General features: G+C 48.8%; 1 protein-coding gene across 1 annotated transcript; it reads right to left on the bottom strand.

The window, feature by feature from the left end:
• Nucleotides 1-1,257: 1,257 nt before the first annotated feature.
• On the bottom strand, nt 1,258-17,811 carry Ivd (isovaleryl-CoA dehydrogenase). The gene is made up of 12 exons (XM_040746046.1): nt 17,624-17,811; nt 13,608-13,697; nt 13,374-13,425; nt 11,652-11,821; nt 10,723-10,816; nt 10,404-10,540; nt 8,868-8,964; nt 7,256-7,349; nt 6,682-6,763; nt 6,087-6,191; nt 5,908-5,980; nt 1,258-3,689 (listed from the first exon to the last, which is right to left on the bottom strand). The coding sequence occupies exons 1-12, from the start codon at nt 17,762-17,764 to the stop codon at nt 3,556-3,558; spliced, it is 1,269 nt and encodes a 422-aa protein (XP_040601980.1). The 5' UTR covers nt 17,765-17,811; the 3' UTR covers nt 1,258-3,555.
• Between the last annotated feature and the right edge of the window lie 333 nt (nt 17,812-18,144).

Raw genomic sequence — 18,144 nt, 5'->3', positions numbered from 1 at the left:
CACATTAAAACACTATCCTTAGGACCTGCAATTCAATCAGTAGAGCGCTTAGAGGCATGAATAGCCAAAAAGAAACTCCTTGCAGACTCAAAAGTGGCTTTGTCTTGCAGGAGTGGGAATGGTACAGGAGAAACAAGAGACGGACTTTCCTTTTTAATAAACGTTTCAAAACTTACACTGTTTTGGAGACTCCTGAAGAGACGGCTCCGTGGTTAGGAGGCTCTTGCTTGGGTTTCCATGTACCCCCATGGCAGCTTACAGCGCTATTCCCAGGTCCAGTACCAGGACATCCAGCGCCCTACTATGCTCTCTGCGGGTACCAGCACGCAAGCAGAGCACTCACGTACATGTAGGCAAAACACTCATACACATAAAATAAGCTCGAAATAAAAGTAAATTACAGTTTTTGTAACAGTGACCGTATTTAAAAAAAAATACAACACTCACCTTTGCTCTGTTTATGGTCTCCCTATTTTTGTTTGGCTTTCTTGGATGAGATGGTGGTGATAGACACAATTTATTGTAAAATTCCTAACTTGGAAAATCCATCCAAAGCACGCTGGTAGAGTGGGAAAGTGGAGTGCTCAGGTCCGCGCACCTGCGGCCCCGTGGATGGCCGGCAGGGGTCAGGCGAGCTCCACGCAGCGTCAGAGCAGGTCCTGAGAGTCATCTTTGCGCTAGGCGCTTCGAAGAGCTTTGAGGTGGGAGGCTGAAAGAGAGCAGTTTGGATCTGCAGCTGTAGGTTGCACATCACGACCGAAGACCATCCGGGCCGAGGGTCCCAGCTCCCATCGGGGAATGCGATGTGCTTGGAGCTCCCCGTAACCCCGCAAGCGGCTGCTTTACAAGGCCTCTGTCTCCACCCAGCCTCTCCGGCGTCGGCGTGGAGGCCGAGGCGTGGCTGGCTCACCTTTGATCCCTAGGTTTAAGTAACTCACCTTCCAGGGCTTTGCATGGGAGCCTTAAGCAGTCTTGCCTCCAGCGCCCAGTTGTTTGCGAAGGTCAGGGAAGCAGCTGATGAGCGAAGTGAAGCAACATTACAGATTACCACTTTGTTACAGGGTTAAGTTTCATGTCTCTGGCCCGAGTTGGATTGTTGTAAAACTCGGTGAGTGCCTTAGTCCAGCGCCGCTCCCCAGGGGACCCAGGTGTCTACATTTACATGTCTAGATTTGGTAAGGAGCAAGACCAGACCACACTTAACACATCCCATTACCTCCCACCCCTGTTTCCCAATCCACTTTTCAGGCTACACAGTTTGTTTTGTCTTTTATTTTAAAACATTTGTGTACATCATATAAAAAACAGGAAAACAATCACATTCTTCCTTTCTGTTGCTATAACTGGATGCAAACAGATTGGGTAATTATAGAGATTGAGCTCGAGGTTCCAGAAGCATTGGCATTCCCATCTCCAGTATTTTCTGTTGCATCACAGCATGGATGGGACCTCACATGACAGAGCCCAGGCGTAAAAAGCCACTAAAGTTACGCGGGTCCTACTCCCCAAGCCATTAGCTGATGGTTGGTATTAAAGCTTTTTGGGGGGAGGGAACCAGTTTCTCTCTGTGAGGTCTTGGCTGTCCTGGACTTCGCCCTGTAGACTAGGCTGCTCTCAAACTCACTGAGATTCTCCTGCCTCTGCCTCCCCAGTGCTGGGAAGGGATTTTAACAAGTGTACTTTTGGGGATACTCTCAAGTTGGTAGAGTCCCAGTAGGCAACACTGGGTGACATACTTCATTTTACTAACTTGTGGAGGTTAGGGGACAACTTGAGAGTCAGTTCCATCTACCACCTGGGTTCCAGGACTGCAACTCAGATGGTTAGGCACGAAGGCAAGCCATCCTGCAGGCTTGCAGGTCCTCTGCCACATCTTGAACACCTTGTGTGGGTCATTCCAGTGATCTGCCTCAGGTGACCACCAAGTCTACTGCATTCATGAACATTCAGAGCAGCTAAGGGGCAGCAGCCACGAGCTCTGGATCTTCTCCTCATGATGGGACTAGATTGGGGTTGGAAAGGTGCTAACTCTACCTGTCTCAAGCCTCACCACTTAGCTGGACCAAGCACTGCTGGGTTGGGATCCAGGAAAACCAGTTTTACTTTTGGGTACTGAGGAGTGGACAACTCAGATGCTCTACCTAGGATGCTATACGCAGTGGCCCCAGGTCGGGATGTTCAGGACACTCCATTTTTGCTACTGGCCTATCTGGATCCTAGATCCAACTCTGACCTTGAAAAAGTCAAGTTGTCTGGATATTAAAAACAAAATAAAACAAAACCACCCTCAGAGACTGGGATGGGCATGGTGGTGGCACATTCCTTTAATCCCAGAACTTGGGAGACAGAGGCAGAAGTGTGTTTTGCATTCAAGGCCAGCCAGGGCTATATATTGAGACAAAACAAAACTCAGAAATGTGCCAGGTGTATTCATGCCTGTAATTTTGGCACTAAGGAGGCAGAGGCAGGCTAGACTCTGTTTCAAAAGCAAACAACTCTCAGGGACAGTCTCTAGAAACTTAATAAGGTCCTCCTGCCTTCCCACGATTGATCCCTCCACTCCCTTTAAGAGAAAACACAGGGAGGTACATGGGGCTCATGCCTGTAATCCCAGCACTTGAGGTAGGGGCAGATCAAAATCTTAGTTCAAGGCCAGTCTAGGTTACAGGGAGCCCCAAATAAAACCATGGAGAAGTTGGTAGGGGAGGGAGGAGATAGTAGACTCAGTGCTCCAGTGTATGCTTAGCACACTCGAGGTGCAGCTAAGCACAACAAAAGAAAAGGAGACTCACTGGGAGATTTGGGCCTGAGAGTTCCCATTCTAGCCTCCTGTCCCCTTACCAGTGGACAGAGTGAAGGGCAGGATCTTCAAGGACACTCAGGATGCAGACAGAGGGCCACAGCAAGTGGCTTGCCTCTCCTCCAGATTACTGCTTTGGGCACGGAAGGGTTGGGTTGGGGAGCATGTTTAATACAAAATGGCAGCAGCCGTGCAGTTGTAACAAAATTAGCCACAGGGATGTCTCGAGAAATGTACACAGGCAGAGACTGGAGTTGAGCCAGGCAACGCAGATTGGCCACAGGGCCTGTGCCTGCTGCCAGGTCAGCTGCAGAAGGTCACATGAGCAGATCCAGTGCTAGCCTGTCACAGAGTGATGGTCAGATTCAGGTACACCAGGGAGGCCAGCAAGGCTAGGCCAGGACTCTTCTCTGTCACACAGAGCTGTTTAGACCGTGGGAAACAGCTTACAAGGACAAGGCTTTTGCTTTTTCCTCAAGAACAGAGACCATTAAGAAAATTCAGCAGTGGAGAGTAAGGGCAGAGTCACGGAAGCCCCCCACAAGCCCCAGAAAAACCAAAGTCCTTTTTGCAGTCCATTTTAAGCTTTCCTGGCTGGCTGACTGACTGACTGGAGGATCTGACCTCTGTTCCGACCCTCAGCGGGCAGAGGCTGGTGTGAGAAGGGCAGCTGAGCTGCAGGGCTTCCAGGGACAGGTAAGAGGGCTGCCAGGCCTCTGCTTCCAAAGAAAGGCCTCAGGGCTAGGACCAGGGGGCTAGCGGAAGTCTGCATTGAATGCTCTGCCGATGATCAGCCGCCTCACTTCGCTGGTCCCGGCTCCTATCTCATACAGTTTGGCATCTCGAAGGAAGCGGCCCATGGGGAAGTCATTGATATAGCCATTTCCACCTGCGAAACAGATGTGGGAAGAGAAAGGACAGGGTTGAAGGCAGCAAGGAAAACCAACAGAGAGCCAAGGAGTCTTTCCCCAGCGTCTTCAGGGACTGGCTCCTGTCCATGTAACCTACAAGCATTCTCCCAGTACCCTTCTTTCTCTCTCCCTCTCCTACCTTCCCTCTGTGGTAAGGATTGAGTATGGACTTCACACACACTGAGCTATAAGCCCAGTTCTTATTTTAAATATCTCTAGGTTATTTATATATCTAATGTGACATAAGTGCCATTTAAATAGTTGTTATGTTGGAATGTTTAGGGAATCAGGACAAAAGAAGAAGAGTATGTTCAGCTTAGGTGCAATTTCCCTTTTGTTTTACATGTAGTTATTTTGTGTGTATATGTGTGCATGCACATGTACCTTGACACACATGTAGAGGTCAGAGGAAATGTGTATCAGTTTTTTCCTTTCACCATGTGGGTTCTGGGGACCAAACTCAGCTTGCCAGGTTTAGAAGCAAACACATTTACCCATGGAGTCATCTTGTTGGTTCTTTTTTTTTAGTGCTTGCAGAATCCCAAGCCACTGATATAATTTTCTTTTCTGAATATTTCCGTCCTTCCATTTCTTTTTTGAGGCACGGTCTGTCATATCCTAGGCTGGCCCCCAACTCCCAAAGTAGCCAAAGATGGCCTTGAACTTCTGATCATCTTATCTCTGCCTTCCTGAGTTCTGGGACTGTAGGTGTGTGCCATTTGTCATCTGGTTAATACAGTGCTGGAGTGTTGGCTTTGTGTATGCTTGGTAAGGATACTACACTGAGCTATAGCTATGGCTCAAGTTCGTCTCAGTCCCCTCGAAATCCTTCTGCTTCAATTTCCCAAGTGCTGGGATTATAGGTTTGCACCCATGGCCAGGCTCTTCTAAATTTCTTTGATTATTGGTTGAACCCAGAAGAACCCCAGGATATATAGGCTCTGGGGGAAGAACTGATCAAAGAGAAACAGAGGCAATGAGAGAACCCTCAGGGGTCAGGAAGGCATGACAGAGCTGGTCTAGAAGATCTCCCAGAGTGTTGAGGACTCAGACAAGGAAAGGACAAAACCTGGGTGGACCGCAGAGTGTCCACCTAGCATGCCCAAAGTTCTGGATTCAGACCCCAGCACCACACACAAACCAGGTGTGGTGGCGCATGCCTAGAAATCCCAGTACTCTGGAGGAGGAGGAGGCGAGAGGATTGCAGATTCCAGGTCATCCTCAGCTACATGACATGCTCACACACCCAAGACCCAACTTTAAGCAACAAAACACAGAATGGGCAGCAGACATGGCCAAGAGGAATGGGATTCAAACCTAAGCCCACTACAAATAATGCTGCCCCATCTGAGGGTCTCTGTCCCCATTTCCTGGTGACCTTAGACCAGTCAGGGAAGATAAGGAATGCTTGTAGCCTTCAACTTTTTCATGTTTCATTTATTGTTCTCTCCCCCCACACCTTTTTTTGAGGCAGAGTCTCTTTGTGTAGCCATGGCTGTTCTGGAACGTGCCCTGTAGACCTTGAACTCACGGAGATTCACCTGCTTCTGCTGCTTGAGTGCTGGGGGTAAAGGTGTTCACCACCACCACCCAGTCTTTTTTTTTCCTCTTTAAAAAACTGATTTTCAGCCGGGCATTGGTGGCGCACGCCTTTAATCCCAGCACTCGGGAGGCAGAGGCAGGCGGATCTCTGTGAGTTCGAGACCAGCCTGGACTACCAAGCGAGTTGCAGGACAGCCTCCAAAGCCACAGAGAAACCCTGTCTCGAAAAACCAAAACAAACAAACAAACAAACAAAACAACAACAACAACAACAACAACAAAAAACCCTGATTTTCTGTAGAGGGCTTTTTGCCAGCATGTTTGTCTGTGCACCGCACGCATGTGTGTCTGGCACTCTCAGAGGCCACATAAAGACGTTGATTCCCCTAGGACAGCAGTTACAGATGGCTGTGAGCTGTCAGGTGGGTGCTGGGAATACAGCCTGGTCCTTTGGAAGAGAAGCCAGTGTTCTTAACCACTGAGTTGTGTCTTCAGGCCCCACCCCTTTAAACAAAAAAGATCCATTTACTTACGGACTGTCATTACAAAAACTTCCCTGGGGGCAGACAGAGCCTAGGGGTATCGGCGTGGCTGTGGCTAGCTTAAGCAGAGCGAGGAGTAAAATCCCAGGAGTTCAGAATGAGGGCCACTCACCTAAGCACTGAATGCCGTCCAGGGCTACCTGTGTGGCACACTCGGCTGCATACAGAATCACACCGGCACAGTCCTGTGGGACGAGGCTTTGGTCAGCAGGGTTCAGACAAACGTACAGGCACCTGTCCCGATAAATTACCCACTAACCCACCTCTTCTTCCCCCAGAGCTGGTCCTTACCTTGGCAATGATGTGGCCTTCATCACAGGCCTTGGCAACATTGTAGACATACTGTCGACACGCCATGAGACGGGTGTACATGTCAGCCATCTTTCCCTGCATTAGCTGGGCACAAAGGGAGGCCATAGGTTAATATGCTGGTACACTCTAATTACTAAAAGCAGGTCAATGGCAAGGACAAGGTGACAGCCAGGGATGAGGAACCAGGGACAAGAGAAGAGATGGGACTTGCCTAGGACAATGGAGATGGGAACAGCTCTAGGAGTGAGGCCTTCTGTGTGGATAGAGTTGCCTCCTGTGTGGCTAGCTTCCGGCAGCCTCTTCCAGCAGAAGGGTGGGATTAGAAATGTAGCTAGTTCCCTTTTCCCTAAGCTCGAATGTTCTACATGTTTTACCCTCCAACCTTGCAGTGTCTAGTTCATTCATCTCAAATAGAAATAGGTAAGACAATGTGACAAACTTCCCAAGCCAGGTTGAATGTGAAATTAGCTGCATTCTAACAATTCATTTTGCCAGAGGACAGTAACCCACAATGCACAACTACCTCATCTCCTTTAATCCAGTGAGTGGGCATTTCAGCATGTATTCCCCTTACCTGGAATTGGCCGATTTTCTGACCAAAGGCTTCCCTTACATGCAGATAGGGAATGGTGTGGTCCAGGACAGCCTGCATGATCCTGCCGGAAAAAAGAGAGACACAATGGGTGTGTGATGCCATCAGGTGAGGTGAAAAGGTGTCAGGGGATTGAGAAATCCCCGCTGTCACTCCCTGCACAGGGACAGCACCGCCTGCCCAGCTCCCAGGCACCTTCCGCTGAGATGGAGTGGGCGTGGTGGGCGGCAGGCAGGCGTCAAGCCTCTCGTTTCACAACCACACTGACTAAGCAGAGCTGCTTTCGCCTCACCTGCCATCTGTCACATAATGACATTTCCCTCTGTGTGAAGAAGTTAAACAGAGGAGGAGATTCCCAGGACAGAGGAGAGCCCATAGAGTAGCTCCCTTTGGGCCTCCCCTCCCTGTCAGGGGAGGCTGCTAACCCAACAAGGCTGTCGGGCTCAGGTTGCCCAGAGCCTCACACTCATGAGTTCCACGAGCTTCCTCATGAGCCTCACACTGGTGAAGGAAGCGTCATGCTTACCCAGGAGGCCTCCAGCCCCCTCACACTTACCCAAGCGGTCCACCTGCCAGCACCAGGCGTTCGAGGTCCAGGCCGCTCATGAGTACGTAGACACCCTTACTCTCTTGGCTCAGGATATTAGCAGCTGCCGGAACAAATGCCAGTCAGAGAGGCCTGTTCATAGCCTCTTCACCTTTACATAAGTTACTGTGTTACACAAGGCACAAACGTACATTACTTGACCTTCAACAAGGTTTTCAAGTGAGAGGAAAAGATGGAATTCCAGTCAGAAGTAGGGTTCTCAGGACCCCACATCACCCCCAACACTACAGAGCCCCAATTTGTTAGCTCTGTCCTCTCACCCTGCACTCCCTGGGATGGACAGAAGAAAGGCTGATTGGTTTAGAAGTCCCCCGCCCGCTTCACTGTTTCTACACGTGATTTCTACTTATACAGAAATCAGAGAACTCGTCACCCCGAGGCTGTGTACTTGGTCAGGGTCACTTCTCAGCAACACCCATGAAAGCGGCTTTGCCTTGTTAGGGTGACAGTGACAGAAGCTGATGAGCACCTACCCCCCAATAAGGACTTGGGAGATGTGGGCAGACATTTAGTTTAGAAACTTCACAACCTAACCCGCCTTTAAGGCTGGTGAGTGAATTTCGTCCCTTCTTAGAAGGTCGGTCTGTATGGATTCTCCTTCCCGGAGATTCTTTCTGACCACAGCATACTGTTTCTGGATGGTTTACGACTGATGCACAGAGCAGTCCTAATTCAGGAGCAGATCTGCCCTCAGCTCTCTCCCAGTGCTACATAGTGTCACGTTCACAGGGGAGAAAATATTCCTGCAAAATCAAATTACTTCTCCTTCATCGGGTCTGGCTTCTGTCAATTTACTCAGAAGGGCTTTTAGCATCATTACCGAGTGTAACTCAGTGTTGTGGTTTGGACACGAAATGGCCCCCTGCGGGCTGCTGTGCTAAAGGTTTGGTTCTCAATACAGCTGTGCTCTGAGGTGGGGTTTGGTACGTGACTAGATCGTGAAGGCTGACCTAATCAATGGATTAACCCAATGATGGATTCATAATTTGATGGCATTAATGAGAAACAATGGAAACAGAGACAAGGCCTCCAGGAAAACTGGCCACTGGGGTGTGTCTTTGAAAGTCTAATGGGACTCTGGCCTCTTCCATCTCTGCTACTTATCCTGTAGGATAAGCAGGTCTCCCAAGGCCCATCTGCCCCAGGCTCTGGCTCACCATAGGCGCAGAAGCAATGGAACCAAAGGACCTTAGGCTTGACACCTGAAACCATGAGCCGAAATAATTCTTCCTCCTTCAACACCGGTTCCTGTCAGGTTGTTTATAATGGTGACAGGAAGTCGGACTAGTGTATGTCGGATGTACAGGCAACGCAAAGGAAGTCTGAGGGGTGTAAGTGGAGGGTGGTGAGCCTTACCTTTCACCATCCTTCATCTAGGCAGGCAAGCAAGCAGCAGCAGAGCCTGTGGCCAGGACAGACAGCTGTCCAGCAGCTCCAGGCCCACAGTCTAGCTGCATCTCACAGTACACATAATGGCAATGAACCTCTGTAATAGTGACATGGACTTTCCCAGCTTGCAGAGGAACCAGGGCAGGAGCTGCCTTAGTCTGCGGACACTCACCAGGAACTTTGCAGTCTTCGAAGATTAGCTCGCAGGTGTTGGAGCCCCTCATGCCCAGTTTGTCGAGCTTCTGGGAAGTACTAAAACCAGGCATACCCTTTGTAGGAAACCAAAGGAGGTCCCGATTAGACTTGCCCCCAGGGTGGCTAATAAAGAGAAAACCCACTTTATGTACTGATTCTGACACCAGCCCAGCATGCCCGCATCCACTCCCAAGTTCTCGCTCTGGATGCAGAACTTCAGTCTTCAGGCCCCACCACTTTGTTCCCAGCTCCTCTGCTGCCAGCCTGCTTCTCCCCAGTTCTCAGGGGAATAGTTCTTTCTCAAAAATCATTCAGTCCCCAGCTCTCCTCTCTCTCCCAGCGATACAAAGGGCCAATTCCTCTGCCCCTTTCTGAAGCCACCTGTTCCTGAAGGAACCCCAACTCCAATCACCTACATGCTTTGACCAGGATGACTCAGATGCACGGTATTGCCAAGTGCCCAGGGGACTGGTGGCCCACACTGGTCCCCGATACCTCCAGGCCTTCTCAGTTCCGGTCTCAGATAGCGCCCCTCCCTCTTCAAGGAGCGTGCTGGCAACCTTTGTAGCTTTGCAGCATTCCCCACAGCTGGGTCCCCAAGCCTCAGCGGCACCTGCTCTCTTTCTTCCCCATCATTAGGCAGATGTTGTGAAGCCAGCACCTGCTCCCTTAACTTATATAGCTCCAACATTTTCTAGGCTGGGGCACATGCCTTTAATCCAATCACTCGGGAGGCTGGGGAAGACAGATCTCTGTGAGTTCAAGGGAAGCCTGGTCTACACAGTAAGTTCTTGGCCAACCAGGGCTACACAATGAGACCCCATCTTCAAAACAAAACAACCCCCCCGCCCCTGTTTTCTTTTCTCTAAACTGAAAACTTTGCTGTTTCCTGTCTTTTTTTTTTTTTTTTTTGAGACAGTCTTGCTGTATAACCCTGGACCTCACAAGGACCAGGCTAGCCTCACGCTTGCCTCTGTCTGTCAAGTGCTGCTCAGGTTACAAATGCAGGTCACCTTGTCTGGCTCCTGGTTTGTTTAAAACAAAATCAAAACCAAAGTGGAACTGAGTTTTAATCTAACTCCTCATGTATCTTGTCCTTGTCATACTATTGGAGGTTTGGAGGTACAGTGTCCAAATCATCATTTGCATTCCTGCCCATGCCTCAGTCTCCCCCAAAGCTCCTGCTCAGCTCAGTGAGAATATCTCATGGCTTCTTTTCCAATTCTTCTTCCTTGACTGTCTTTAGACTTGACTCAGTCTCTCTGGGTCTTTCTCTCTCTCTCTCTCTCTCTCTCTCTTTTTAGTGCTGAAAATTGAAGCCAGGGTCTATACATGCTAGACAGCTAACTTCTCTACCACTGAGCAACTCTACCAGAACCAGACTTGATTTTTTTTTGGGGTGATCTTCTTGAGTCTTGGCTTGCCCGCCACCTCTTAACCAGCCAGAATGAGTTACATCTGTCACTACTGTCAGAACTGGAAGTTTCTCTGATACCACGCCTACCACCCTCACCTTCTCCACAATGAAGGCCGTGATGCCCCGAGAAGCTGGCACGGCAGTCAAATCTGTCTTGGCGTAGACAACGAGGACATCAGCATCTGGGCCGTTGGTGATCCAGAACTTGTTGCCATTCATAATGTAGTAATCTCCTAAGGGAGAGGCGGATGTTGGCTGTTTGCTGGTCTCCTGTTCTGGTTCAGTTCACAGAACTGCAGCTGCCCTGCTGAGAACCGATACTGGGAACCCAGCAGAGACGACCCATAACAACTACGCCCTCACCCTAAGTTTGTTTTTCTGCCTTCTCCAACTGCCTGGTAGCAAGTGGCCTTACCTTTCTTTTCTGCTTTTAGTTTCATGGAGACAACATCCGAGCCAGCATTGGGCTCACTCATGGCCAGGGCTCCGATGAATTCACCACTGATCAGCTACAAGGAAAATCAAGAGCCACCTTGTTAGGACCTTGGAAGCACCCTGCGACAGCTCCGCGAAGTGTCTTTTCCTGCCCACATTCTGTCCTCACACCACTGCCCCAGAGCAAAGTGGAGTATCTGTCCACCACTTTTTGGTAGTGTTGGAATTGGCTCCAGGTCCCAGACATGCTATGCAAGGGATTTACCATAGAGAGGGATTTACCATTGAGCTCACTCCTAACCCTCTCCTAGTCTTTATATTTTTTAAAAATTATATTTTTGTTTATTTGTGCTCTGTGTTTATGTGTGCACTGTGTATCAAACTCAGGTTATCAAACTTGATGGCAGGTTCCTGTTTGCTTTTTGAGATAAGGTCTTGCCAAATCACCCAAGCTGGGATTTGTGATCCTCCTGCTTCTGCCTCCCAAGCAGCTGAAACTCAACTCATGTCACAAGTCACCACATCCATGGACAAAAGTCCACTCTCCTTTTCTTTTGAGACAGGGTTTCTCCTGGATGTCCTGGAACTCACTCTGTAAACCAGGCTGGCCTCAAACTCACAGAGATTCACCTGTGTCTGCCCTCAAGTGCTGGGATTAAAGGTGTGAGCCATCACCACCTGGTCAAATTTTTTTGACTTAAGTTTTTTAAAACAATCTCAGTCACTTTCCTAATTATATTTAGTTCATGGCAGCAAGACAAGAATGAAAATCTGCTTGGTTCCTACCAAGGGGAGGGCATGTCATAGAGTGGTTGTGTTGAGTCCATGTGTGTTTCCTACCAAGGGGAGGGCATGCCATAGAGTGGTTGTGTTGAGTCCACGTGGGTTTCCTCATCCCCATTTCCTCACCTTGGGAAGGTATTTCTCTTTCTGTGCCTCATTCCCGTTGCGGACAATCTGGTTGACACAGAGGTTGGAGTGGGCACCATAGCTAAGTCCCACTGCTCCAGAAGCCCGGGATATCTCTTCCATCACCAACACATGTTCTAGGTAGCCCAGGCCAGAGCCGCCATACTGAACTGGGAGTGGGACAGTGTGGGAAGCAGAAAGGCACCCAGGTTACATTGGAATGTTGGCAGGAACCTTTCATTAACTGGCAGAAAAGAAACACCCCGATGGCTATTCCAAGTTCCCCTAGCAAGGCTGCCAGGCTGTTTGCCAGGAACTCCTCTTAGAAGAACATACAACTGGTTCTGCTTGCTGCTGGTGGGGAACTGAAGTTCCTAAACCATCATTGCCAGCTCTGGCTTTATCCCTGATGTCTTCAGTGAGGACAAGCAAAAACCTGAGCACCCACTCTTCCAGAATGTTCTTAACCACTGAGCCATCTCTCTGGTCCCAAAATGTGAGATTTCATAGCATAGCTTTGGGAACAAAGTGGGACTGATACATATACATGTAGCATATACACACAGATACATACATTTTAAAGAATCTTTGAGAGAGAGAGAGAGAGAGATTCTCAGGACAGGCACAGTAGCACACACCTAAAACCTCAGACTTTGGAAAATAGACATGGGAAGATCATGAGTTTAACGCTGTCTCTGGCTATGCAGCAAACTCAACGCTGGCCTGGGCTATCTGAGGCCCCATCTCAAAAAATTCAGAAGGAAGCCGGGCGTTGGTGGCGCACGCCTTTAATCCCAGCACTCGGGAGGCAGAGGCAGGTGGATCTCTGTGAGTTCGAGGCCAGACTGGTCTACAGAGTGAGTTCCAGAACAGCCTCCAAAGCCACAGAGAAACCCTGTTTTGAAAAACCAAAAAAAAAAAAAAAAAAAAAAAAATCAGAAGGAAAGGAAAAGAAAATGAAAAAGAGAAAGAAAGCACATTTTCCTTGAAAGCTGTTCCCCCAAAAATTCAAGTGTCTGGGTCCCTGGTCCCTTAGCGCAGCTGCTGTGTAAAGCCAGGTAAACAAGCTTGTCTAAGCACTCAGGTTGCCCTCAGGCGAGTGAAGGAAGCACAGCAGTCTGCTCTCCAGGAAGGAAACTAGGAAACAGAACTCCTGTCTGGCTCTCAAGACTCATCCTTCAGCTGGCGTACACCTACGTCTCCGCCACCTGAGAGCCAGAAGCAACACATTCAAGTCTTATCTGACTATGGAGGGCATTCAAGGCCAGCTAGGGTAGCGTGGCCAGACCCAGTCATGAGATAAAACAGTAGGAAAGTGTTTTTGGCTAGACGAGTAGCCAGTGAGCCCCAACAAGTTCCAGCAAGCCTCCAGCTCCCTCCCCAAGTCAGTTCTGGGATTATAGGCACTGGGTGGGACAGGCCTTGATTTCAAACAGTGCTGAGCTCTGAGCTCTGGTCCTCTTGTTTACACAGCAAGTGCTCTTAGCTTGAGCCTTCTCTATAGCCCCTTGTTTTTGTTTTTCTGAAACAGGATCTCACTCTGTAGCCTAGGTTGTCCTGGAACTAACTGTGTAGCACAGGATGGCCTTGAACTCAGAGAAGTCCTCCGGTTTCAGGCCCCTAAATGTTGGGGATTATAGGAATGCGCCATCATGCCCATTTCCCTTTCTGCCTGTGTTGGCAACAGAGAAAGTTCTCTTTAGGGAAAGAAGCCATACTCACCAGGGGCTGTGATGCCCAGGACTCCTAAGCTCCCCAGCTGCTTCCAGAACTCCTGTTAACAGAACAGAGTGGGGAGAGTCTCAAGAAGGCAGTTAGCTACGTGCAGCCAGAACAAGACCAAGTCATTCAGAGAAAGCAGCTATACCCTCAGGGAGGCGCCCCTCACCTTTCTAGGCAGTAACTCATGCAGCGCTGCCCCAGAAGCCTCCACTCCCACCCTCAGCCTCAACTCACTCTCAGGTCCTTGAACTCGTTGCTCTGGTCAATCTCCTGGGCCTTGGGGACCAGGTTTTCATGAAGGAACTTAGATATAGTCTGACGAAGCTAGAGGGAGAGAAGGAGGCAGAGGCTACTGAAACCAAGACATGATTGCCACCGAGAGCAACATCCCTGTGGTTGAAGACATATTCAGGGAGCTAGACCACAGGCACAAACTAAACTCAAGGGCTATACTTCTAATAATTTAGAAATAAAGGGACCACATCCTCACTCAGCCCCCTGCTTTAGGGGCTATGACAGGCTACAGAAGAGACACATAGGCCTCTGACACAAGGAAACTCCAGATCCTGTGGCCTCCCAGAGCCTAGGACCAAAACTGAACACAAAGAAGCTCCAGGACACCCTCCCCCCCCCACAGCCTCCTAGATGCTTGGTTGCTGGGAACTGTTTGGACACAAAAGAAACTCCAGGGGGGACCAAAACTTCCCCTGTGGTCTCCAGGATACAGTTCTGAAAACTATTGGTGTCTATGAACAGCAGGCAACGTGCAAGTAACAAGACAATGTTATAGAAACCACAGAATGTTTCCTCTCAGCACTGACCAATGAGAATAATTGGTACACACGTATTTCATACCAAAATATGACTTTGAGAAATTCTCCTAATTGTTCCCAAATGTCAACCAATCAGGAACCAAACTGTACCTACTGATGTAATTCTGTAACTTTTGCCTTTAAAACCTAGCAGCAGACTGGGAACTTCACTCCCTCTGGAGGCTGCTATGACAGGGATCCCTGTCATGGGTGGATGAACAATTAAAACCTTGCTTTTGCAGTTTAGTGGGTCTGTCTTGCTGGTGGTCTCTGGGGACTTTGCAACTTGGGCACAACAGCACTCTCGCCATGGAGCATCAGGTTGTGGCTTAGTGGCTCCACTGAATTATGCTTCCTTAGGGCATCAGAGAGGAGGGAGTCTCAACTGAGAAAATGCCTCTATAAGATCAGGTTGTGGCCAGGCGGTGGTGGTGCAGTACTCCAGAGGTTGAGGCAAGCAGACCTCTGTGAGTTCGAGGCCAACCTGGTCTACAGAGCGAGTGCCAGGATTTTCAAAGCTACACAGAGAGACAAACAAACAAAAAAGATCTGACTATGGATGGGCTTTTTCTTAATTAGTGGTCAATGTGGGAAGGCCCAGATTGTGGGTGGGGCCGCTCCTGGAGAGGGTGGTCCTGGGTTCTATAAGGAAGCAGGCTGAGCAAGCCGTGAGGAGCAAGCCAGTGAGCAACTAGCTCCTCTGTCAGCTCCTGCCTCCAGGTTCCTGCCCTGTTTGAGTTCCTGACCTGATCTCCTTCCACGTGGAATTGTAAGTCAAATAACCCAACTTGATTTTTGGTCATGGTGTTCACCATAGCAATAGTAACTCTACTAGGACAGTAATCATACCCTCTTTCTTAAAATTCTTGATGCTGGGCAGTGGTGGTGCAGGGCTTTAATTCCAGCACTCAGGAGGCAGAGGTGGGTGGATCTCTGTGAGTTCGAGGTCAGCTGGTCTATAGATCTAGTTCTAGGACAGCCAGAGCTTAAAAAAAAAACAAAATAAAACAAAATAAAGAAAGAAGAAAGGAAGGAAGGAAGGAAGGAAGGAAGAAGGAAAGGAGAGAAAGAAAGAAAAAAAAGAAAGGATCTTGGTATCTGGGCAGTGGTGGCACACGCCTTTAATCCCAGCACTTGGGAGGCAGAGGCAAGTGGATCTCTGTGAGTTCGAGGCCAGCCCAGTCTACAGAGTGAGTTCTAGGACAGCCAAGGCTACACAGAGAAACCCTGTCTCAAAAAAAAGAAAAAAAAAGAAAAAAAAAACAAAGAACAAAAAAACAAATCCAATCTCCTTTAAAATCCAAAGTCTCTGACATCACTGCCCAGTCCGAAACTGGATATTTTTTAAAGAGACAAATATTAAAGTGTTTGAATTTGTTAAGGCTATGGGACTATTTACATTTTACGTTGTAAAGTGCTTTATATTGTGATCTTTATTTAGTGTGTGATCTTGGGGATAAAAAGAAAGGAAAGGTTGTGGCTTAACAGTGATGTGTTTCTGTCAAATTGGCAGGGGGTCAGCTGTGCTGACTAGTTTTATGTCAGTTTAACACAAGCTAGGGTCAGAGAGGAGGAAACCTCAACTGAAAAAATGCCTCCATAAGATTGGCTGTAGACAAGCCTGTAGGGCATTTCTTTTTCATAAAGTAAGTAATTTATTTTTATTTTATGTGCATTGGTGTTTTCCCTGCACATATGTCTGTGTGAGGATGTCAGACCCCCTGGACCTGGAGTTACAGACAGTTGTGAGCTGCCATGTGGGTGCTGGGAACTGAACCTGGGTCTTCTTTCTGGAAGAGCAACCAGTACTCTTAACCACAAAGCCATCTCTCCAGCCCCAGCATTTTCTTAATTAGTAATTGATGGGGGAGGGCACAGCTCATTGTGCGTGGGACCACCGCTGGGCTGTTGCTCTTGGGTTCTATAAAAAAGCAAGCTGAGCAAGCCATAAGGAGCAAGTCAGCAAGCAGCATCCTCCATGGCCTCTGCATCAGCTCCTGCCTCTCAGTTCCTGCCCCATTTGAGTTCTTGCCCTGACTTCCTTCAGTGATGAACTAAGATGTTGAAGTGTGAGCCCAATAAACAAACCCTTTCCACTCCAAGTTGCTTTTGGTCATGGTGTCTTATCACAGCAATGATAATCCTACCTAAGACTTGCTGTCTTTGCAGATGACCTAGATTCCCAGCACCCATAACTCCAGTTCCAGGGGATAGGATACCGGCTACATACATACATACATTCTCAAAAAACATTTGTACACATAAAATAAGTAAATCTAAAAATAAATTAAAAAGGCAAATGAGCTAACCAGCAAACATCCAACCTCTTTATTCACATTAATGATACAGAAACAAAAATGACACTCCTTGTGAACATTAACATGCCAAATGCTTAAAAACACAACCGTGGGATCCAGGTCTACAAGAGCGAGTTCCAGGACAGCTTCCAAAGCACAGAGAAACCCTGTCCCCGGGGTGGAGGGGGGACCACAACTGTGGGAAAGTTACACCCTAAAAGTTATGTTTGCCCCAAAGATCTGAAATGTAATCATTATTTTCTAGGGCATAGAAAATGTAACAGCTCAGGACCTTAGAATCCCAGAAGATGACAGTCTCCTGGCCTGGGGTTTCCAGACTCCTCTTCCACCTAGGTTGACATTTACAGCAACATGTGCTCTTGTACACATCGGACTCAGACACACTAAGTGGCAGGCAATCACTCCTTAGCACTTTCATTAGGCAGTCTATAGCAATTGCTTAAAATATAAAGAGCCATCCCAGGAAACCGTTCTTTGTCTTTGTTTAGAGAAAACAGTCTTAAACCCAGCAATAAGAGTGGATAGGCAATCTGTGTGAACTCATAATTCAAGATCTTGTTCAGCTTTGAGTTTTAGCCTCGAAGAAGGGAAGGAAGGAAACTAAGGGTGCATTTCAGAATTCCTTAAGTCTTGCTTTGTTGGCTATGGGCTAACCGTAATCTCAACGACAAATTGAGAAACACAAAGCCTGGTGTGGTGGCCACACATTTAATCCCATCACCCTGGAGGCAGAAGCAGGAGCACAAGCTTGGTCTACAAGGCAAGGTTCAGGCCACCCAAGGCTATGCTGATGGAGACCCCAGGGAAAGGGAACGATACATACAGAACCGGTTGGAGTCTGAGGGCACTCATGATTGCCACTAGAGACAGGGCAAACCAATCCTCCCACCCAAACAGCTCCAGTCTCCCGGGAGCTTTGGTTCTTACTCTTCTCCTTCTAGCAGTCCTGCCTTGCTGTCTGTCTCAAATCTTTCCTCATTAGAGATAAGGATGAATCAGAGGCTTGTGTATTAGCTGAGAACAGGGAGCGAGCGAGCAGTCCCTCCCTGGCTTCCCAAGGCCGGGCAGGCACAAGTCACTTGTGGGGTGGGACATGAGGCCTTGGGGCCGGCCTCCCTACCTGCTTCTGCTCCTCGTTTAGCCCGTTGATAGCATCGTCCACAGGCAACATCGAGTGAGCTCGCTGCGAGACAGCGAGGGGCGATGGCCGCACCCTCCAACTGGACACCCGTCGCCCCAGCAGCCGGATCGCAGTCGCCATCTCTGCCTGACTCCAGGAGCTTGGGCTGCATTAGCTCCACCAACCCTAGTCTCATAACTCTGTCCAATTGGAAAGGGGGTGGGGTCCCAGTAGCCAATCACACTCGGAGGACGCCGAAGGCTTCGCTGCTCTTACAGCCAAGCGAGCCAATCAGCCGTGAGGCGGTAGCCTTCTCTGGCTCCGGTGTTTGCTGCCTCCGGTACTTTCTTTCCTAAGTGTCTTACCTGGGTTCATAATATAGTATCTCCTGCTGAGAGTGTAACCTTTCCTTCGTGGGAAAGCAAGTACTCCCATACAGGACGTGCCGAGCGCCTAGTTTGGAGGAACAAAGTGTCCTAACAGATCCAGGCCAACGAAGCTCCGTAAAGAATCTCCAACAC

The sequence above is a fragment of the Mesocricetus auratus genome, unplaced genomic scaffold, assembly GCF_017639785.1.
Source record: "Mesocricetus auratus isolate SY011 unplaced genomic scaffold, BCM_Maur_2.0 Super-Scaffold_100004, whole genome shotgun sequence".
NCBI lineage: Eukaryota > Metazoa > Chordata > Mammalia > Rodentia > Cricetidae > Mesocricetus > Mesocricetus auratus.
The sequence above is the reverse complement of the archived record's forward strand: the minus strand, read 5'-3'. Positions and strand labels throughout refer to the sequence as shown.

Bases quoted from the DNA above. Each gene is read 5' to 3' on its own strand.
- Ivd (XM_040746046.1), bottom strand. From the start codon at position 17,764: ATGGCGACTGCGATCCGGCTGCTGGGGCGACGGGTGTCCAGTTGGAGG. The intron at 10,541-10,722 runs GTAAGGCCACTT...CCTCTCCCTTAG, and splicing joins ACTAAAAGCAGAAAAGAAAG to GAGATTACTACATTATGAAT. The intron at 6,764-7,255 runs GTAAGTGTGAGG...TTTTTCCGGCAG, and splicing joins CTGGCAGGTGGACCGCTTGG to GATCATGCAGGCTGTCCTGG.